General features: G+C 40.9%; 1 protein-coding gene across 1 annotated transcript in view; it reads right to left on the minus strand.

The window, feature by feature from the left end:
* LOC140235775 (uncharacterized) overlaps positions 1 to 23,603 on the minus strand; it is a 42,047-nt gene extending 18,444 nt beyond the window's left edge. The window contains exons 1-2 of the mRNA XM_072315784.1: positions 23,459 to 23,603; positions 17,503 to 17,622 (exon numbers count right to left, since the gene is read on the minus strand). Of these exons, the coding sequence (XP_072171885.1) occupies positions 17,503 to 17,622; positions 23,459 to 23,603 (265 nt within the window). The remainder of the gene's footprint in view (positions 1 to 17,502; positions 17,623 to 23,458) is intronic.
* Positions 23,604 to 24,138: the final 535 nt, after the last annotated feature.

Raw genomic sequence — 24,138 nt, forward strand, 5'->3', positions numbered from 1 at the left:
AGCGCCGTGCGTGCATGGCAATAGGGTGCCCAGCGGCAGCCAGTGCTTTTACCACCCGGCGCCACCCGGCCAGCTACCTATCTCTGGCGCTGGCAGCGATCGACGCATCTGGATTTGTGACAACTATAAAGTCTACTTTTTTTTTTCTTCTTTAGCTAATTAATAAAATGAAACAACTTATACCGACAATGAGCGAATGGGTAGATGGCATATACGGCTGTAGCCCAAAGTTGAACTTCAAGGTAAATATCGGTACCATCCGTGAGTGTTTGTAGACTCTATTTCTTTTGCGATGACCTGGGTACTCGCGTGTAAGCCCCTTATAGATCTATTCACATTTGTGTAAGAGGATAAAAACACCTGGGGAGAACTATGGCTAGGCGCAGACAGACGTCTAGATAGTAAGCCTAGACTATTGAGCAGTTAACTGATATAATTAAATACAAATAATGAGTCAGAATCTTGAGCTAGATAGTAGATATGGCGCTATCAAAGCAACTAATAATATCAGTGTTAGGCTTTTCTCGGACCAGCGGGGTAGAGTCTGTCTAACGTTTTTTAGATCTTGTCTAGAATTCTAGCCAACAGTCCAGACTAGATCTAGACCCGTCTAGACCTATTGACTTCTAGATCCAAGCTACATCCTATATCATTTTCGGTTGTCACTAAATAAACTTCCGGCAAGTCTAACTAAGTAAACCAAACTGAAGGCAAATCTAGGCGTTTCTAAGCCGTATAAACTTAAGAAGTTAATTTACGTCGCCTGATGTCAACAACCAAAAATTATACTGTTTAAGGTCTAAGTAACCTTGCATTTAACATCGAGCTAACGCCTAAAATTATAATCTACAAAAGTGATTTTCAAATCAAACTTTCTTAATATGAATTATGCTTATGAAACGGATGTTTGCCACCATTCATAGCAGTTTAAAATCTATAAGTATCACTTTATCAAAACTTAAATCAAATTCAGAGTTCCAGGCCCAAATTGAATATGGTCAATTTAATGCTGAACATTTAGTGAAGAAGTTAAAAATTACAATATAAGATTTTTTTTTTTTTTACACATCTTGAAACATTCATTTGGCTGTAGTGTAGGCTTTGAAATGAAATGTTAGTAGCCAGGAAGTGGATTCTAACTTTTGTAAGTATTGCACCAAGCGTTAAAAAAAAAATAATTAATGAATTATCAAAATCTTTCATCTGAACTTTTCTTCTAAAATGAACAACTTTATTTTACGTATATGAATATGCAGTGATTTACTCTATATTAAATAGAGAATCTATTAGGCATAGGCCAAAGTTTGTTTCGAAAATCTGTGCATTCTTTATACCGCTGTGTTTCACTTAAGTGTTATATTCATCATTCGTCAGTGGTGTCTGAATTTCACACACTGACGTGCAGCTTCCATTTCCGGTTTTTCGCCTGATATTTGTGCACCCAAACAACAGCACAATATGTGGGGTTTTTTTCTGATCCTTTGAAGCTTTCATTTTAGATCGATATGTCTGAATTACTCAATTTGTCCAAAAGAAAGGCATTAAATGCCGCTGAATGACTTTTCCACGGTGAGTAAAACAATCACAATTTTAGCGCGGCGGTCGCCGACCCAGCGGCCGCCGGCGGTGCATGCGGCCGCGCCCGGCTAACTATGCGCGATGGGTACGCTAGGCTGCTGAGCTGCAAGTGCAACTCGGTGGGTAGCTAGCTCGCTGGGAGCCCCCGTTGGCCCCCAGTTATGGCGGCCGTTATAGCGCCGCTAGCGGCGGTAGGTGAATAGGTCATCGAAATTGAAACGGTCTATAAGCAAGGAGTTGTGCTCAGTAAGCAGACGCCGCTCAGCACTACCACTTAGATTACTAGCTTGGTACACGCGCGTACACGTTAGCTAGCCCGGCCAGGCCCGCCGCCCGGGCTCGGGATGTGCGCTCCCGATCAACCCACTGACTGTCGACATGTACGCATTAGTACCACGTACATTATCACTAAGTTAGCTTGCACAAACACCTGGTACGTCGAGCATAATGTCTTAACCTATATGGGTAAACTTCGATATTGATGATGATGATGATGAACACTGCAGCTCTGACGATAGCGGAGAAGAAGAGGAGTCACATGAAGTTGAAGGGGAAGATGGGGAGGGAGAGGCAGCCGATGAACAATAACGCTATCGTGGGGCTGCACCTTACCGATATGAACCAGCTGCATCTCCCGCTGCCATAGCCAGTGCAAGAGCGAATAAACATGTTACCAAGTCAGAGAATATAAGACCTCACGGAAACGATCGCCTGGGAAATACAGAGCGGTATGTGTGGTATGCCCCCATAGTTTAATATTAGAAAGGATATACTGTATTCTACATGATTGACACTGTAAGTTGTAACTGTTTGTAAGTAGTAGAAGAACAGACCCAGCTCGCTCACAAAGTGAGCGGCTACTCCGGCCACCGCAAGCGGGTGCGTCCCGGCCGTGGCCTGGCCTGTCGGCCGGCGCTTACAAGTTAAACTAGTAGTAGTAGTCTACTAGTAGTAGTCTACTAGTAGTAGTAGTCTACTAATGTTAGTACTACTACTAGTAGTAGTACTGGTACCACTAGGTCTAGTAGACTAGTAAGTAGTAATAGTATTAGTAGCAGAATCTTTGGTAGTAGTACAGAGGCTACACTCTATACATCAGGGGGATTAAAGTATGTCACAGGGTAGCCCGACCAGACGCTGTTACGCTATGCGAAAACAGCGTCTGACGAGCGCGGCATGCAGCCTCAAAGTGAGGAACCTCAACACAACTAGCACTACAAAACTTGGGAAAATGTATACTTTTCTCCTTTAAACAGAATACTTTACTCACGTTAAATGCATGTTTCTATTACAGAAGAATAGTTCGCCACACTGGGTCCATGGAGACCACTTGCGATAAGTCCGTGAACAAATAAATGACCTTTCTGGCGCAATTCCTGACCGTCGGTACGTCGCGACGTACCATGTACAGCGACTGGGCTGTGTATAGTTAGGCCTGGCGTGAAAGATTGTGTACCGTGTGGACATGCTGGATATGATGATCAATTTCGGTAAGTTTCATTGCGTACATTTGAATACTGATAGCATCAGATGTAGAGTAAATATTGAAAAGTATACTCGTTGAGTTTGAGGTGACAAAAATGATGTTAAGTATCAAAATTCAAAGCTATCGTAATACGATTACGTCGCTCTCCTAGTGGTTGGTGGTCGCGTGCGTACAGCCTGTCGCGACGTACCATGTACAGCGACTGGGCTGTGTATAGTTAGTCACAGGGTGGGTCGTGGCCAAAAAAAAAAAAAAAAAAAGACCTAACAATGTTAGAACTAGGCCTAACCAGTTCCCAAGGTCAGTTTCTGGAATAATGTTATCAGTCATTTAGATGCGCCATTTTCTAAGAAAAACCATACCAAGATTAAAAATGATCGTCAGTTTTGGTCGAGTAGTTTTTGTTTTATGATACAAATCATACTGTGGTGGTGGAAGGAAGCCCCACCGCCGTGCTTATCTACCGATGGGGCTGAATTCACGAGGGGTACTCGTGAAATAGGCCCCACCACTGCGTGTCTGTACTAATGATACTACGGCGACTCGCCTGTTTATACTCGTGAATTCAGCCCCACCGTGTGGCGTTCATCGGTAAATAAGCACGGCGGTGGGGCTTCCTTCCACAGTATAATACTCATGAATGCGGCGAAAAGGACTTCCTAATATGTCCCTCGACTAATTTAATGGCCAATTTAACCATAAATACAACCATACCTAACCCTAAACCCTTAGCCTTGGACCTATAGGTCCTACCCTTGCTTGCTATATAAACGCACGGGTGCACGCACACTGCGGTGGGGCCTACTAGTATTTCACGATAGCCCCACCACTGCTGCGTGTCTGTACTAATACTACTGCGATTCGCCTGTTTCACTAGCCTAGGCCTACTCGTGAATTCAGCCCCATCGGTAGATAAGCACGGCGGTGGGGCTTCCTTCCACCACCACAGTATGATTTGTATCATAAAACAAATTTACCGATGAACGCCACACGGTGGGGCTGAATTCACGAGTATAAACAGGCGAGTCGCCGTAGTATCATTAGTACAGACACGCAGTGGTGGGGCCTATTTCACGAGTTTGCCTACAAATCTATGTGAGCTTAGCGTTGTCCGAGTGCGAAGTATCCTTTTCTCGCCACAGTCTTCATGGTCTTACAGTGAAAATAATGGATATTCAAACGTACCATAGTTGTAATCTGTATTATTGGAAGTATTAAATCCGATACAATTTATTAGATATTCTTTTGTCCAAAGGCTTAGCCAATGACAATAGTGCAGCGCAGCGCTAGCTATGCGCTCGCTAGCTCGCTCCCCCGCCAGCGCTAGCCACCGGCGCTGGTGCTGTCGCTGCGCTGCGCTAGCCTTGCTAGCTCGCTGGCTATGGCTAGGCTGGTCGGACAATCGATATCGACGACTCCACTCTTTGACGTCATCACAATTTAGAAGTGATAGTGCGCCGCATGCGGCGAAAGTATAGAAAGTTTTCCAAAACCGAGGAAATTGCATCCATTATATTAATAAATATAGAACAAAATTCAGAACAGTTAAAAACTCCGCGCGACCACAGAATTACTTAGAATTTAACACTTAATATTATTACATCATTAAGAAAAGAAATATCTAAACCATTTTATTACGCCTTTAATATTCTACCACGATGATGAACAACTTCCGTACTATTTCAATATTAACTTGTTGTGAAGTAACTATGTTAGGCCTAGACCCTAGTCAAAATTCCTCAGGCTCCGAATCCGAAAGTTTCGGCGAAAGGCAATTGATCTAGACCTATTTGTGTTGTGTTGGATAAACGTCAGGTTATGTAACATGTTAGACCCTGTAATTCTAAATCTAAAGGCCACCGCACACTACACGATCAGACTGGTCTTAAAGTCTTAAGCCAAGCTGGGTCTTAAGACCAGTCGTACGACCGGACACCGCACACTATACGACCCGACTGTAAAGCGCGCCCAGTGCGCACATACGTGCGCTTGCATTTTACTGCATTGTGAATGGCTGAAAGCCCACGACCAGTCGGTAGAAATTCAACATGTCAAATCTCTACGACTGGCGCTAAGACCCAGTCGTACGACTAGAAAATGGCAAGACTGTGACGTCACACTTCTAGTCTTAAGGTCTTAAGACCGGTGAATCGGGGCAAAATCGTGTAGTGTGCGCCGGGCTTAAGTCTAGGACTTGTCTAGACAGTAACGTTTGAGTCTTGCGTCTCTTTTCTAACGTTAGACTTAACGTTAATCAGAACTTTCAAGGTCCGTAATCCGAAAGTCTAAAGAAATATCTAGTGTAGGACTAGAATAGACCTAATGATGGGGCAGGCCTTTTTATAAAACTAAGTAAGAAATCTAAAACTAAAACTTAACCACTTAGAATCCTAAGTCTAGTGAAGTGTCAATGTTCCAATTATCTACTCCATACCATACTGTCTTGAAATTAGAGGGTCTAAATAGCTGACAATAGATTATGTGAAAAATAGGTAAATGGACAAAATAGAGATAGTTAAGAATAAGTTGTATTTTAATTCTTATCTAGACCCTAGTGAGACTGGGTTGCGTGAAATGCATGCATGATCCCATGCTGCATGCTAACGTTACGACCTACAAGTAAAAAAAGTTACATTTCAAATTTACATGACATAAAAAAATAAAAAAAACTTTGGTTTGATCCAGAATTAATAGGCCTACAGAGCGGATGTAACTTTGATCTAGACCTACACATGTAGATGTATTTTTTCTAATTAAAGAGTCCTGTCTCGTGTAGGGCTTAGACTAAACCTTCTAACGTTAGGCTATTTTCTTTTCTGTCAGTATCGTGCATGTACACCTATAGCCTGAGGCTGTAGACTTGTGTAGCCTACTACGTAGCCAGCCTAGAATAAACGATATATAAAAACTAGTCGAGGTCGATGTAGGTCCAGACATCCGATTTAAATTTATTTTGGTCTAGACAGACTCTAGCCTAGACTGTACAGATCTAGATCTAGATGCTAGTTAGCGGCTAGGCCATGTACATTGCAGCCCCGGCAAGCTTCATATTAAACACGTAACGTTACAGCTAGATCGGTCTGGGAATGTTTTAATGTTTAGATCTGAGCTGCAATCTGAAAAAACAAAACGTTCCAAGAACGATCTGTTATTTGTTAATGTTATGAAGCCTGCTCTGTAATCAGGGCATATATGGGGGGATGGAGGATGCATCCCCCAGGGCCCAAGGTTGAGGATGGTGCATCATGAATACTTGTACAATGATGTATACATGCATACATAATTATGGCAGAAGATTAATCCTAGTAATTCCGCTGTAGATACTGCGTTTTTCCTTTGGGAGTATATTTTCCAGGTGCTTTGGCAAAAATATAAAATGGTGAATATCTCGGTTGTTGAGAAATAGAGCTGGATGTAGATACTGCGTTTTTCCTTGGGGGGGGGGGGGCAGATGTTCGTTTACGTGTGGCAAGTCGGTACTGGTACATGTGTTTTCATGTTTAATCACTCCCCAAATGGTCGGTCTTCTCTGCAAATTAAGCAGAGAATGCGAATAGTCGAGAAAAATTTGGCATTCATGATTTCTTAAAGTGTTATTATCTGCTATAAAATGTGGGTAGAAATTAGATAGGAAGACAATTATTTACCCATTTATGCGGAGAGGCAACCCGATTATCAGATAATTTCAGTGTGCACTGGAACTGATTTTGACAATACTACCCAATTAAACGGAGTACCCGTTTACGCGGAGAGTACTGTATTCATAGATAATTGGATGACTACATCGTGGCATTTCAAATCTTGCTCCGCCTGTGCGACGTCACTGTGAAGGCCTACTAAATAGTAGGGCCTATCACCGGCGTAGCCAGGATTTGATCTTAGGGGGAGCGGTCAGATGCGAGGGAGCGAAGCGAGTGAGGGGTGAGGGTTTGGGAGAGGGTTTTTTTGCCTTTAAAATGGTATCATTTCAATAACCATCTTGTATTAATTCTTATACTGAAGATCATGAACGCGACCGAGCCCGAGCAAGCGGAGCTAGCGAGGGGGATGGGGGGGGGGGGGGTTGTCCCTCCTGCCACGGTGAGAACTTTTTGGCATTTTAATGTTGTACATGGTGCAATTTGATGCATGATTTTGCACGTTTGTCGACTTGAAACAGTCCCACTTGTTTAGTAGCAATATATTTCGATGTGGATCATTATCAAACAATTTGGCTATAAAATGGTATTATTTGAATAAACTTCTTATATTCATTCTAACACTTAATATCATGACCGCGACCTAGCACGAACGAGCGGAGGGGAGGGAGGGTTGGGTAGGGAGGAGGGGGAGGGTGTGTTTCCCCTCCCACGTGAGAACTTGTTGCATTTTGATGTTGTACACGGTGCAATTTGATGCATGTTTTTGCGCGTTTTGTCGACTTGAAATAGTCCCACTTGTTTAAGATAGCATTATATATTGATGTTGATAAATATAAAACAATTTGGTTATAAAGTGGTATCATTTCAATAAACGTCTTGTATAAATTCTAACACTTAATAGATCATGAACGAACCCGAGCGAGCGGAGCGAGCGAGGTAGGGGGGGGGGGAGGGGAGGGTTTGGGAGGGGGATATTCCCCCTGCCACCGTGAGAACTTTTTACATTAATTTTTGATTTTGTAAATGGTGCAATCTGATGCATGTTTTTACGTTTTTATTTTTTCAACTTGAAACAGTCCCACTTGTTTATGGTAGCAGAATATTTTGATATCGATTATTATTGAACAATTTACCTAAAATGGTATAATTTAAATAACATTCTTGTATTAATTCTTCCACTGAATGTCATGAACGCGACCGATCCCGAGCGAGCGGAGCGAGTGGCGGGGGGGGGGGGGGGGGGAGGGGTGAGGGTGTGGGTGTCCCCCTCCCACGGTGAGAACTTTTTGTATTTTTATGTTTGGGTATTTTATCGACTTGAAACAGTCCCACTTGTTTAAGGTAGCAGAATATTTTGATGTAGATTACAATTAACACTCTGCCTATAAAATGGTATTTTTTGAATAAACTCATTTGTACTGATTTTTACGAGGAATAATTTTCATGAACGCTGTGTGTTAAGCAATTCAAACAAAGAAAAAACAAAACAAGCACACGAGGGTGTGGATGAGGGACATTTCTCCTCCCACACGAAGGTGATTTTGCATTTTCAGACCTGAAATTCAGCGATCTTGTGCAAACTTTTGGTGCAATACCAATACCGGTTACAACTCGTTATTCCGAAGGTTGGTTATTCCGAAGGCTCTTTATTCCTAAGATTCGTTATTCTGAAGGTTCATTGATCCAAATTTCATTTTCGGATTAACCAATCTTCGGAGTAACGGACCTTCGGAAAGACGCCACAAATTTTCGGATTAACGAACTAGACCGGGGGCCCAGGAGGTTTATTGTCCGAAAAGCGGACAAGCAACTGACCTCATAGGAAGTTTACATGGACCCTGGACATCACAAAAATGCATTGCTGCCGGGTCTCATCGTTGGCCTTCCCGCCAAAATCACACAATGTATGACGTCACTTCCGGTTGGCCCTTTTCCCAAATTTTTGAGACAGTTTAAGTTGAATGATCATTATTAATATGTCAGTTTCGGCTTCTAAGAGTGTCCTAGATATATTTAATTTGGTAGCCAACTATTTTAGAGTATGTATTTACCATCTATTTGCCCATTTTCTATGTGGTGATGCTCCTGATGGTGAATATTCATGGCAATCATTGTCGACGTCGCTGTTTTAGAGAAAATGACACCTAGATTTTGATCACTTTCTAAAAGATAGTTGTTAATACTCTCTATAAATATCTCAATCTTGTCTAACGGTTGTAAAAATCTATATCCAGCCCTTCTTGTGATGTGAGATAAGTCTAGTCTGTTCAAACAGTAAAAAGTATAACCCTTCCACAATTTAGGGTAGCGCCCTCTGTGATCTGAACCTTTGCAACACAAAAAATAAACTTTGAAACAAAGCATTATTGGACACATGTTGGAGATTAATGTTCGTAATGCGCACAAAAAAAAATGTATATCTCGTCAGAATATTATAATGTTCTTCACTTAAAGCTTTTAGATAATGGAAGAGAGTACAGGAACTAGGCAATATCTAAATCTTGTACATGGGGAAACAGTATTTGCATCATTACGACCAAGAGTCAAACTAAATTCGCAATATTTCGGGACACAGCCTTTAGAATGTCTTCGTCATCACTGACGCTTCCATCACTCTCATCGCTTTCATCACTCTCATCGCTTTGCTCACTCCATGTCCCTTCGGATTCCTCATCGTCTCGGTTTGCATTATCTGAAGGACTGAACGATGAGCCTTCGAGAGATGAAGGGACTGCACTTCCTTGGTACCAGTCTGGCTCAAAGTGCTTCTGGGTAGATTTCCACCCATAGTCTACAAGACTGCCGTGCTGGCTCTCTTCCACATTCTGGCGACATACTGTGCTCTTCGGATGTGATTTTTAAGTGTTTTAAGAGGAAGAGAATTAGTAAATAGCAGATGATTTTATTCAGTTTTGCAAAGGGCAGTACCTTTGTCATGTCCACTGCTCATTCGCTTGAAGACATTGTATAATATCTAGCATTATTTATGTCCGATGTTGCAAAGCCATACAGTGGGCAGATGAAGAATGTGGCAGCTCGAGTATCTACTTCCTCGTTTGAGAGAGACTGGAAAGATTTGATGTGTGTTGCACTATTTTCCACCTTTTGATAAGGTTTTACTTTCTCTTACCTGGAGAAACGTGAAGTGAAATCGCAACCTGTCGGGGAGACCAATATGTGCATCGGTAATGTCAGGTTGCTTCTCTTCGAGAACTGCTGCAATTTTTGAGATATCAACTTACCTTTTGTTTTTGCCCGAACCAAAGTCTATAATTTTTTTTCCTTCATCCGACCTGAGTGATGGCACAGTACATCAAGATGATGAAGACGTCTGTGTCACTGGACCTAACGAAGATAATGCCCTCTTATTTGCATATTAGCTTCTACATGATGGCCTTGCAAGTGTCTCGGCATATCTGCTAACAGTTGGTCGTTGCTATTCCTCAGTTCTACACAGCTTGCGCCATGAGAAACACACCACATTTTCTATCCAATAACCTGTCCATACTGGGGCTTCCTCCATTCCTACATGATATATCTTGCAAACTGTTCCTTGACTGAAGAACTCTCGAGTAAATCCTTGCCTCTATAACGCTGAACCTGATCTGTCCCAGTAATGAAGAATTCATTTGAAATAGAACATTGCAGGTTTCGATCAGGAACGTCTCTGGCTCCTTCAGCTGCGTGCGATCTGTGTACTGCTGTTTTCTGAGGCAGAGTTTAACATTTTGATTCTGGGAACTGACTTCAGGAACCTGGAACTGTCAGCTGCACATTCATCTTGAAACTCAGTCCGTCTTTTCTACCCTCGTTCAAGTGTTGTTGGGAGAAATTGCCTCGTTGTCTCACTGGCCATGTTCCTCGATGAGATATTGATGAGCTCAGAAGGACCATCATAGACAAAGGGGTTGTATGTGTTTTTGCCATTTACATCGCGGCCACATTCATATGGTGTGCCGAGTTCGGTCATATTCACCCTCAATGGTACCATTACAAAAAAAGAAGAATAATTACATGGTTGTCCATACTCTTATCTATTGAGATACCAAAAATTAATAATTTAGTACACTCTAAGATGATCATACAGACATGTTATTGATGATGCTTCTATGGAATCTGTCTCAAAATTTGGAGAAAATGGCCAAATGCCACAAAAAGAACATGTTGGTTTTTTTTTTTTTTACGTTGCAAATTTGATTTGATCAAGATCAAGATCAAGTGACCATATTTCCAGCATGCTCTTAAATTTGCAACGGTGCCATTGAGGGTGAATATGAACACGGCACACCATACAACTTCGCCGCAATTGAAAAGGCATTGCTCTCTAGATTTCTTGAATCATCAGATGAGGCCGTTAGATATGTTGCATCTATGTGATATCTGCCAACGAGAACAGCAGGGAAAGGTCTCAAGACGTAGAGGAAGACGCTGCACTGGGTGAACTTTGTGCGAAATACGAGAGCTTCTTCAAAAACAAGTGAGACAACGAGGCAATTTCTCCTAACAACAATCGAACGACGGCAGAAAAGACGGACTGAGTTTCAAGATGAATGTGCAGCTGCCAGTTCCACATTTCTGAAGCCAGTTTCCAGAATCAAAATGTTAAACTTTGTTTCAGAAAACGCAAAGAGGTCTAACACAGCAGTAAAAAATAGTACACGCAACTGAGGGAGCCAGAGACTTTTTCGGACGTATGCTAGCTGTTGCAGCTGAATCAAGTTATACAATCGATCTTAAGCACATTCTTAGCTACCCTCTCACTAACGTACCTCTTTCGCTGGTCCATCAAGTAATAGGGACACCCCTGAAGACTGAGAAAGCAGCTTTGACAAGGCTGCTTAAAGGGACTGTACAGTACTGGTTGAGGTGGTAATTCAGGTTTATAACATTCCTAAGTGAGAAAATGAGGAACCTTTTATGAAAAATGAAAGAGCATGTAATTTTAGAAAGGATTCAACGTTTATGAAAATTGGTTTTCAAATGGCTGAGATATCCAAAAAAAGTAATAATAAAAGGCGACAGGCCACGACTTTTTATTAGGATCTCCTTATTTCACCTTGTTTTTGGATATCTCAGCCATTTCAAACCCGAGATTCATCAAGTAAACCTTTGATTCCCCTTTGGATTGCATGCTCTTTGCCATCTCACAGAGTGGTTTCTGAATCTCTCGCAAAATGTTACAGTTTTGGTTGAGACCTAACTTCAGGTTTTTAACATTTTTGGGTGAGATAATGAGAGTCCTCTTATGAAATATGAAAGAGCATGTAATTCCAAGAGGAATTCAACGTTTATTTGATGAAAATTGGTCATGAAATTACTGAGATACCTAAAACAGAGTAATACTAACAAATTGTGGGACCCACATATTATTATGATTGCTGTTTTACTTTGTTTTTGGATGTCTCAGCTATTCTAAAACCGATTTTTATCAAACAAACTTTCAATTCCTCTTAGAATGGCATGCTCTGTACTATTTCATAAGTGATTTCTTGGTATCTCGCAAAAAGTTAAAAGCCAATTCCTCAGCTCCACCAATACTGTACCACCCTTTAAAAGCTAAATCCTCACCTCAACCAGAACTGTATAGTCTCTTTAAACGGCAAAACGAAGAAACAAATTTTCCTGTGATCTCAGCAAGAATGATTGACGGAGGCATCATCATTCATGAGACAATTCTACAACACAGCAGTTCAACATATGGCCAAGGGTCTCTTGAAGAGAGTTTGCTCATGTCGCGGAGAGGAAATTAACTTGGTACTAGACAAAATATACCAATCCCCCTCCATCAAAGATCCTGAGGGAAACCTGCAATGTTCTACCTCACATGAGTTCTTCATTGCTGGGCCAGATCAGGTTCAGCGCCATAGAGGCAAGGAATAACTCAAGAGTTCTTCATTCAAGGAACAGTTCGCATTTCGCAAGATATATCGGAATGGATGAAGCCCCAGTATGGACAGGTTATTGGATAGAAAATGTGGTGTGTTTCTCATGGCACAAGCTGTGTAGAACTGAGGAATGCCAACAACCAACTGTAAGCAGATATGCCGAGACACTAGCAAGGCCATCATGAAGAAGCTAATATGCAAATAAGAGGGCATTATCTTCGTGAGGTCCAGTGACACAGACGTCTTCATCATCTTGCTGTACTGTGCCAGGTCGGATGAAGGAAAATAATTGTAGACTTTGGTTCGGGCAATAACAGAAGGTAAGTTGATGTCTCAAAAATTGCAGCAGTCCTCGAAGAGAGGCAACCTGACATTAGCGATGCACATATTGGTCTCCTTGACAGGTTGCGATTTCACTTCACGTTTCTGCAGTAAAGGGAAAGTAAAACCCTATCAAAAGATGGAAAAAAAAGTGCAACACACATCAAATCTTTCCAGTCTCTCTCAAATGAGGAAGTAGATTTTCGAGCTGCCACATTCTTCATCTGCCCACTGTATGGTTTTGCAACATTGGACATAAATGATGCCAAATATTATACAATGTCTTCAAGCGAATGAGCAGTGGAGGTGACGAAGGTACTGCCCCTTGCAAGACTGAATAAAATCATCTGCTATTTACTAATTCTCTTCCTCTCTGTGCCACAACACTGAAATATCACATCCAAGAGCACAGTATGTCGCCAGAATGTGGAAGAGAGCCAGCACGGCAGTCTTGTAGACTTTGGGTGGAAATCTACCCAGAAGCACTTTGAGCCAGACAGGTACCAAGGAAGTGCAGTCCCCGCATCTCTCGAAGGCTCATCGTTCAGTCCTTCAGATAATGCAACCGACACGATGAGGAATCCGAAGGGACATGAAGTGAGCAAAGCGATGAGAGTGATGGAAGCGATGAGAGTGATGGAAGCGTCAGTGATGACGAAGACATTCTAAAGGTTGTGTCCCGAAATATTGCGAATTTAGTTTGACTCTTGGTCATAATGATGCAAATACTGTTTCCCCATGTACAAGATTTAGATATTGCCTAGTTCCTGTACTCTCTTCCATAAATCATATAGAAGCTTTAAGTGAAGAACATCATAATACTCCGACGAGATATACAATTTTTTGTGCGCATTATACGAACATTAATCTCCAACCCCATTGTGTGCAATAATGCTTTGTTTCAAAGTTTAGTTTTTGTGTTGCAGAGGTTCGGACCACAGAGGGCGTTACCCTAAATGGTGGAAGGGTTATACTTTTTAATGTTTGAACAGGCTAGACTTATCTCAAATCACAAGAAGGGCTGGATACGGATTTTTACAACCGTTATACAAGATTGAGATATTTATAGAGAGTATTAACAACTATCTTCTAGAAAGTGATCAAAATCTAGGTGTCATTTTCTCTAAAAGTGCGACGTCGACAATGATTGCCATGATTATATTCACCCTCAGGAGCATCACCACATAGAAAATGGGCAAATAGATGGTAAGTACATACTCCAAAATAGTTGGCTACCAAATTAAATATATCTAGGATACTCTTAGATGCCGAAACTGACATCTTAATAATGATCCTTCAACTCAAACTGTCTCAAAAATTTGGGAAAAGGGCCAACCGGAAGTGACGTCATACATTGCGTGATTTTGGCGGGAAGGCCAACGATGAGACCCGGCAGTAATGCATTTTTGTGATGTCCAGGGTCCATGTAAACTTCCTATGAGGTCAGTTGCTTGTCCGCTTTTCGGTTGAATAAACCTCCTGGGCCCCCGGTCTAAACCCTTTTTCATTTTCGGATTAACGAATTCTAGGTACCGGGAATTTGCGTGTTTCGGATTAACGACCGTTCGGAATAACGAACCTTCGAAATAGCGAACCTTCGGAACAACGAACAGCACCCCCAATACCAATATTACTCCCTTCCCCCTCCATCGACACCTCTGCAAAATTATAAGGGAGCTTCTGTAAGTGAAAGATCTGCTGCACACGCTTTGATAAATAAGGAAATGAGTCAAACTCAAAAGTGTACAAGGTCTATCGAAAGGGACCCAGTGGCGGAGCTTTTGCATATTTATGATTTATGCAATGCAACGATCCGGTGCATAGTTCTGGCGGTAGTTGGACTATTTTCCATAAAGAAAGTTTGAGATTTGTCCTCATCTCAGGAATTGCTAGGGGGACAAATGAGTAAGTTGTCTGCCCTCAACATTTCCGTATAATGGGGAGGGGCAAATGCCCCTTTGCCTTGAGCCTTTGCCCCCCCCCCCCTCCCCCCAGATAGATTCGACGTCCCTGATCGTCCCTGGGTATGCCCATAAATGTATCAGAATTATCATTGTTTCAGGAATGATTCAGGAAATCATGGAGGGGGGGGGGGGTTAAGATATGGCGGTATTTCTTTTTTTTTATTGTTTGTTTCTTTTCGTACATAATTTGCAGATGGTTCCGAGTTGGTCGCGTCATAGCATGTTTACATGTAAGCCTATGCTAGTTGACGTTGTCAACGTTTGGACCATATCTTATGTCGATATTACTTTCTTCACGAGCGAGCGAAACAAGTGAGCGCTTGAGAAAATTATGTATACATTATCCTACAAGATTGAATAGTGTTCAGCTCTGTTACCTGTGTGAAGGCGGGCGTAAGAATGTCATGCAATAATATGCTATTATAAAAAATTGATACAATCACATTTCTGCTTCCTCCATTTTTTCCTCAAATTTCAGGAGGGGGGGGGTGATTGTACAGGTCATCCCCCCTTCTCCATTTCGGGGGGTTGGTGGGGGGATATATCCCCCATCCCCCCCCCCCCCGGATTTACGCCCTTGTTAACAAGTCATATAGATCACGTTGTCAACCGGTTAAATCCGCGCGTAAAAGCGTGTCGCGGTTAACCTTGCTGCACCATACACTTTATTGGTAACGCATCTGACAATCTTTATGGTAACGTATCTGATGTGCCGTTACCGTTCTCACTTTCTACAAAAATATTCATTTTCTCCGACAATTTCTGTTGGGTGATTAATCATTATCTTTATGTTTTTAAAAGTATCTAAGCTTTGTTTTTATTTGCAGCATACTTTTTTTCCTAAATGAAGCAAAGTCTAGGTAACGTATCTGGTTTCAGCTCATCGTAACATTAGGCTTCCGCGGCTTCTGATCAGTATATTTTTTTTTTGTATCAAGAGATTCAATGAATAAATTATGGTTCTATGTATGCGTTAGGTTAACTTTGTTTAACATATTACACTGCTATTCGGCATTTCCTTGATTTTTCTCTCAAGAGTCTGAAAAGGGTAACGTATACGATCGCGATTCGGCAAAATAATATAAATGATCTCTTAGAGAAATATCAAAACATCATATTGTTATACAATATAACATTATTTTTCATTCAGGCACTCCAGGGGCAATAGAATGAGGTACAACAGATTTGATATGAATGATATGTTAACGAGAAATAACTTTTTTATATGTGACCGTGCACCTCAAAACGAACATAAAGTCGCACACACTGATTTTGCGTGAGGACTGAAAATAAGTGAAGTGGGTCAACCTAGCCGAACTTGAATTTTTCATATTTTCTGAAAGAGCAGGTATTCTTTTACATTATGCTAAAATTTGGTATCACAAAACGGGCAGGAAAGTGTGTTTTTTAGCAGTTTATCTCGAACATTTTTGGTAGAATAGTGTGATTAGGTGTGTCTTTAGAATCCCTTTTTCATTTCTGAAAAACCTTGTCCACACTCTTCACTTTCAACTCTAATAACTTTTGAAAGGAAAGTGCGACTGCTTTGAAAGTTGGCATTAATTATGGACAGAATGTGTCAATGAGGCATGCCTAATTTCATTTTAATCTGATAATCCCTTCATTGTTGTTACTCTGGTGGTTTACTTCCTGTTTTTTTGTCCCATTCATCGCACAGCCAGCACGGTTTGGTAAAGATTAAGCCCTTGAATAGACACTGTACTTCAGAGCCTCTTTTCTCAGTTCACACTTTTCCTGAGTTTGTGCTTTCTTTCCAATATTTAGATAGATTAGGAGAGTCCATTTGATATGAGTTATACATCATTTTAAAGCTTAAAGTCTGCTCTTTCAGAATATGGTCTTAACTAAAAATTCATGTCTGGCGACTTGTTTCTTTAGAGGTGCAGGGTCACACATGGGCACTTCCTTCATTGGCGACATGGGGTATTTAGGGTTACATCCATCTTCGGATCGTATTTCTAATATCATCCGGATATCCTAAAAACTTTATTGATATGAATTTTACAGGTTTTACCTCTGGGATGAATATAACTTAAACATTTGATTTCTTATCCTATGTATTTTTCATCTCCATAAGAAAATGGTAAACACAACACAGACTCGTCCGTTCGTCATTTTCTCTACAATATATTTCGGGTCAGCCGTAGTATATCTTGACTATTTAGAATAAAGAGTTACATTGCAAAATGGGCTAAGCGCCATTTTTGAACATTCTAAAGTGTGTCCATCGTCAGAGCAACATAAAACATTCCGGTATACCTCACTTGTCAATTGTAACGTTACATTACGTTATCATGAGTAAAAATATCCCATATTTTCTTTGATTTTTGCAGCTTTAAACAAAAATATTTCAACTTACAAGAATGGATTTTGGCCGTTTTGCAATAAAACATATTTAAATATATATTTCAGAATGACTATCGAACTACAAAGGTAGCAAGATTTTCTTGCCTATTATGATTATATCAAATGTATAATGATTATAATAGGCACCGTATAAAAAACAAACAACCCTCATATCGCCTACACCGTGTTAGACGTATCATATACAAACAGAAGATAAGTCCCTCTACAAAACATTAACACGTGGTTGGCAGTTGACTTACCGCAGTCGCTTTCGTCTGTCCCATCATCACAATCATCCTCGAAATCACAATAATACGATATTGAGACACAGGAGGAATCGCAGTTGAAGAAACCGTCTTGGCAGACTGTAGGCCTAATTTCTGCACGAAAAAAAAAATAAGAGAGGAGTGTATATCACTTCCTTATGTATCTGAAAGTGTATGGGTGAGTGCGATGATGCATGTTTTTGTGCTTGTGCAATTATTCATTATGCATCCTATTGTTCTTGTCCGTACATCTTCGATGACATTGACAATGACAGTGACAATTTTTTGTGTGTTTTCCCCATGTTACCTAAATATAGAGTATTTGGGAAAATCAAATAATGTACAGTGTAAATACATTCGAGTAGATGATCCGATGTATAATTTAAATATGATTTCTGAGATTCTCATTGAAGAAAAGGGAATCAAACCTTTCATGCCTACAGATTTAAAATGGAAAGGACATAATCATTATATATGTTAGCAAAGAGACAAAATGAATCTCATTTGGACATACACGATGGTGTCTTAGGAAAAAGCCATTATTTTATGAAATTATCCCCTTGACAAGGTCAATATCTGTGCAACATATGGCACAATATGCCATGTATTTACCAAAATACAAGACGAAATTTGTTTGATCCTTGACTCTACTTTAGACAGCCAAGATGGCATCTGATTAATAAGTTGTTATTTCACGAAACTATACATATGTCATGGGCTAAATGGTTGCAAAATATGGGAGCGGCAGGGCATGTAATTACCAGCATACAGGACAGAGTACTAACTAGTCTTGACCCTTAACCTAGATATACCTCGCACAGTCTAGATGGCATCTTAGTCAAAAGTCGTTGTTTTATGAAATCATCTAGGCAACATGGCCCATTTATGTACATAATTGGGCCCCGATTAAGCATTTAGTAAGCAAGATACAGAATAAAGAATATTTGACCTTTGAACCTCATTTGCACAGCCAAAATGGCGTCCGACCAAATCGTTGCTATTTTACAATAAGATCCATCTATCGAGGCCAATGTGAGTGCAAAACTTGGCGGTGAAATCATATACACTATGAGGTTACAGAATGAAGGATATTTGACTTTTGACCCACTTAACACAGCCAAGATTGCATCTGAGCAAAAGGTTGCTATTTCGTGAAATGATTCTTGCAACATGGTCCTTACGTGTGAAAAATGTCGGAAAGAGAGGACGTGTATTCACCAAGATATACAGGATTAAACACTTTTGATCTTTGACCCTAATCTACCTTTAGAGATCTTTCATATCCTTTTAGAACGTCAAGAAAACCTTTTAAGAACGTCCAATGATTATTTTTTATTCGGTATTTCAAAAAAAAAGTTTAAGGCACTATCTGGAATTAGTACCCCAATCTAATCCTACCCTAACCTGTTCCTAATGTCCTACCACCTATACCTATATTACATCATATTCTCAATTGATGAAACTGTATCACATTCCTTTATATACCAGAAAAATATTGCAGTACATGAAGACATGGATACTAGAACTAAGTCACACTCACCTTAATTATTAGGCCTATTAACATATGAAAATGCCTCTTCATAACACAATTTCATATTGTGAATAACTGAACAATAAGGTAGGTAAGTTTAAGTAGATAAGTTTCTAAACAGATAAAGTTTGAACCCAGCATAAATCGTTAGATTTGAATGTCTTTTATGTATTTCCACTTGTTTCAAAACCTTATATTGTCTTATTTGAATATTCATAAATAGGCATGAATATACATGATAAAGAAACAAATGACCTACATGTACCGGACCAAATATATTCATATAATAAATATAAGTGAGTACTTTGAAATAAGCTACTAGTATGTAGTATATCCTGTTATTTTGGTGCAATTTGAGTCAGTGGAGTTTGAAATATCTACATGAATAGGACAGGACTAAGCTTCGTCTACTGGCTACTTGTTAAGCAAGGTTCCCACTTAGCCGAGTTGGAGTCTCGAGTTGTGCCGAGCTGCGCGAGCTTGAACTCGCGAGAACTCGCTTGAACTCGCGTGGAATTTGTCAATTTTAATGAGCTGCGCATGAGTGATCTACGAGGCAACATCGATTTACTACGATAGCTGTACGAGTGAGCCGAGCGTGATACGAGTCATACCGATCTCGGTGTTAGTTGTGATGACCTGTGTACGACTTAAACCGAGCTTTCATCGAGTTATACAGAGCTTGTTAAGAGCCCGTTACGAGCCCGTTAGGAGATCACGCAATTCCTACTGTTCGGTTTGGCCTCCAGTGGGGTCTTTCTACCCATTTTCTTCTATTGGGACCTGGAGCCTGTTTCTTAGAACTTGTCATCATTGACAAGTTGTAGATGTGACAAGTTACTGAAATCCTTGCAGCTGATTGGCTGAGAGCAGATTTGTCATAGAAATGTGGCTGTTGTCACTGATGGCAAGTTTTATGAAATGGGCTCCCGAACCCCATTTCATAAAAAATGTTCATACGATAGTAAATCTTGCTGGAATGACAATTATCATGGAAATGAGAAGAATCCAGTTTCTTGATTGGCTGTTGCTATTGGAAGTTGCCATTCCAGCAAAGAGTTCCTTTATCTTAGTCATCTTCTACTCTCTAAAAAAGATAGAATGAAAATATTCACTCTTGAAGGAGTGAATACAAAAATGAGTTAATTCAAAGTAAAAATTGGAGTGAATTATTAATGAAAATACTAATTTTCCCTCGTTTTGGATGATCTCTTCTGTTTCTACTGTCTCTTCCTGCTCTTCTACCTCTTCTTCTACCATTGCTTGATAGATCTCCCTTTCCTCCTCCGGTTTTTTTCTTGGATTTCTTGAGCCGAGGCATGTTTTTTTGTCTTGATTTTTACGTAGTTCTAGAAATGTAAAGGCAATGGCATATTTCTGCACGTGCACGTACGTGTATAGGGTTGAATGAATATTTCTTGTCATAAAAACGCTGGTAAAATGTGAATAATTCCATATTAATGGGTCAGTGCAATGCACTCTCAATAAGCTAATATAATACTCGTTGTAAGTCGCAGAGCTCGTTCTAAACTCACGCTTATGGTGCGTTCCTGTTCTATCGTGGGTTACAAGTAACAAAACTTAGGACTGCAAATAAGGAAGGAACAGGAAAGGCGTGGCAGTTAACGTCTCGGGTGTTTATTGCAGAACTGTCTGTCTCCAGACATGCACTCATGTATATAAGAACAGTTTCAATAGGTGGGGTATTGGAATGTATGCTGACACCTGAGGCACATGCATACTAATACACAGAGGTTACATAATGAGGTTACATAATGAATGTCAGGGTGTCTAGACACTTTATGAATATGCGTACTGTAAATCTGAATATCTGTAAACACAACATTCTCCCTCTCGTTGAAATTACCTTCATGGCACTCATCCATTACAATATACTCCAAACTAATTTCCAAATTGATCAGTGTTTACACAATCCTCTCAACATCATCACATATAAAATTGCCAAATTGATCAGGTTTACAAAACCCTTTCAACCTTATCGCATATAAAACCTCTGCCTTAAACTGTTACTCTGTATCTCTTCATTACTGATACATCATGACAAAGGTGAGTTTTTGTTTGTTTGTTTGTTAGGTTTTTTTTGTGTGTGTATATATGTACAGTCCAATACTATAGGATGAAAACCTTCATCTTTCATATTTTCCTTTCCAGACATAACATGACAATTGAAACTAGTCATTCCTTTACACATGTGATGGAACATTGAGTGTTTTCTCTCTAGTTAACCACATATTTTATATCTACACCACAATCAGTTTCTTGTTTCCTGATTGCCTAAATACAAAATGAATATGACTGATATTTTTTTTCAATACCTTACATAATCATGTAAGTAGCTGGGCTCCCTCCTACTTCTCAAACTTCTTCTTACGTCATGCTGTACCCTACCTCCTTCCTCTTTTCCGCAGACCTCTCTATCCGTCTCTCGTGTCTTCTCTGCGCCACATGGAGACAAATGAAATGCATTCCAAATTGTATGATCATCTAGTTCATAGGTTGCTTTACCTTTTTGTTTGATGATTTGACGAGGTTCTCCAAATTTCCTTTCACCTTTTTGAACATACCTTTGCTTTTTGACTTTTACTCTGTCTCCGACCTGAAATCTTGGTGTTCGAGCTTTTCTTTTCTCGTCTGTGTACACTTCAGACTTCTTTTGTTTTGGTTTCACCCTTTGTTTGACTTTGTTTCCTTCAGATACCTCTGATTTGTGCTGCCCCTTTGTATTTGGCATTCTACCCTGAATGTCTAACTTGGTCCTTAAGTTTCTTCCATGAAGTAGCTCTGATGGTGAGCAACTTGTCGTTGGATGGGGCGTACATCTGTAGGCCATCAGGAGCTCTAGTAGAGTCTCCTTCAGAGAACCCTTGTCTTCAATCAAAGCATTCTGTATACACGACTTCAATACACGGTTGAAACGCTCTACTTCACCGTTCGAACGAGGATAGTACAGTGATGCCCTGACATGAGTGATACCGTGTTGACTGAGAAATTGCTCAAATTCGTGTGATACAAATTGAGGTCCGTTGTCGGAAACCAAATGGGTGGGAATTCCCTCTCTGGCAAATAGAGATGTGAGTGTGTTTATCACTGCTCTGGAAGTTACACTTCTACACAATGCGACTTCAGGCCACTTACTGTGGTAGTCAATTACAACAATGGCATATCTTTGATCTTGAGGTGCACTTTCAATCGGCCCTACGATATCGATGCCAATTTTTTTCCATGGCGACTCTGGAAAATCGACTGACTGCATAGGGGCACTACGTGTGCTGTGAGATTTGTCATTTTCTTGACACGTGACACATGACTTGACTTTCTCCTCAACCACCCTGTCGATACCTGGAAACCAGTATGTTTCTCTCAACCTTTGTTTTGTACGTACTATACCCTGGTGTGCTGAGTGAGCAAAGTCTACAAACTTAGCCTGTAGGGATGATGGTACTACAATTCGATCCCCTCTCATTACAATGTCATCTACTACTGACAACTCATCCCTCAGAAGGAGATATGGTTTGATTTCTTGAGGTAAGGCCTTGTGGTTACCTGGCCAGCCTTCCTCGACATACTTTCTGACCTGTACCACAACTCGATCATTACTAGTCGCCACTTTCAACTCTTCTAGGGTTACTGGGGAATCACTGATCTGACTCAGAACATACTCGTCTTCTTCTACTACATCACAACATTCCGGGCTATCCATTGGTAACCGGGATAGTGCATCTGCCACATAATTCTCTTGGCCAGGTTTGTATTCTACAGTGTAGTTGAACTGTAACAGTTGCGCTGACCAACGTGCTATCCTCATGGTTTGTCTATTTGAGCCCCTAGTACTCAACATGGTAACCAAAGCCTTATGATCAGTCCTGAGCACGAAATGTCTACCCCAAAGGTAAGTGTACCACTTGTTACATGCCCAAACACAAGCCAATGCTTCCTTTTCACCTGTGGAGTACTTTCTTTCAGCAGATGTCAACGACCTTGAGGCAAAAGCTATTGGAACTTCCTGCCCCCCTTTGACCTGGCTAAGTACTGCTCCTAACCCATGATCGGAGGCATCTGTTGTGACTATGGTAGGTAAGTTTGGATTGAATAAGCCAAGAACAACTCTTTGTGCAATTGTACTCTTGATTTGGTCGTAAGCCTCCTGTTGTTCTGATCCCCATACAAAAGGTACGTCTTTACACAACAATCTTCTCATTGGTTCTACAACCGTGGCATAGTTAGGTACAAACTTTGCATAGTAATTCGTCAAACCTAACACTGATCTGAGCTGACCCACATCTGTCGGGTTGGGAGCTTCAACTATGGCCTTGACATGCCTATCATCAGGCGCTAAACCATGGCTACTCACAGAGTGCCCTAGGTAACTGAGTTCTGACAAGTGAAACTGACACTTACTGGGATTCAAACGCAAACCAGCATCTTGCAGTTTGGTAAGTACCTTGTTCAATCTAGTGTCATGCTCTGTCCTGTCCTTGCCGTACACAATGACGTCATCTAGGTAACACTGAACTCCTGGAAGTCCTGCTAGGATCGTACTCATGAGCTTCTGGACGGTGCTGATGCTAATCCAAAACAAACTCTTTTGAAGCGGTACAATCCATCATGAGTGATGAACGCGGTGAGGTCACGACTCTCTTCGTCCAGCTCGAGTTGGTGGTATGCGGATGCTAAATCCATCTTAGAGAACACAGTGGATCCTTCTAGCTCAGAGAATAGCTCTCCAATATCCGGTAATGGATAGCTATCGACAACAATTGCCTTATTCACCTCGCGCAAATCTACACACAAACGAATATCACCTGATTTCTTTGCGGCGACGATGGGCGAGACCCACTCACTAGAATCAATTTTCTCGATCACATCCTCCTTTTCGAGCCGCTGCAACTCCCGCGAGACCTTCTCCTTTACTGACAAGGGTAATCGTCGTAGTTTCTGCTGAACTGGAATATGATCGCTTTTCACCTTGACGTGATGCTTGAAGTTTCTCGCTTTTCCCAAGCCTGATGAGAACAGCTGGCAGAACTTCGACGAAATAGGCACCTCACCGTTGTCTGCTTCGACGCGGTCAATGTCGG

The sequence above is a fragment of the Diadema setosum genome, chromosome 12 (genome assembly GCF_964275005.1).
Source record: "Diadema setosum chromosome 12, eeDiaSeto1, whole genome shotgun sequence".
Taxonomy (NCBI): Eukaryota; Metazoa; Echinodermata; class Echinoidea; order Diadematoida; family Diadematidae; genus Diadema; species Diadema setosum.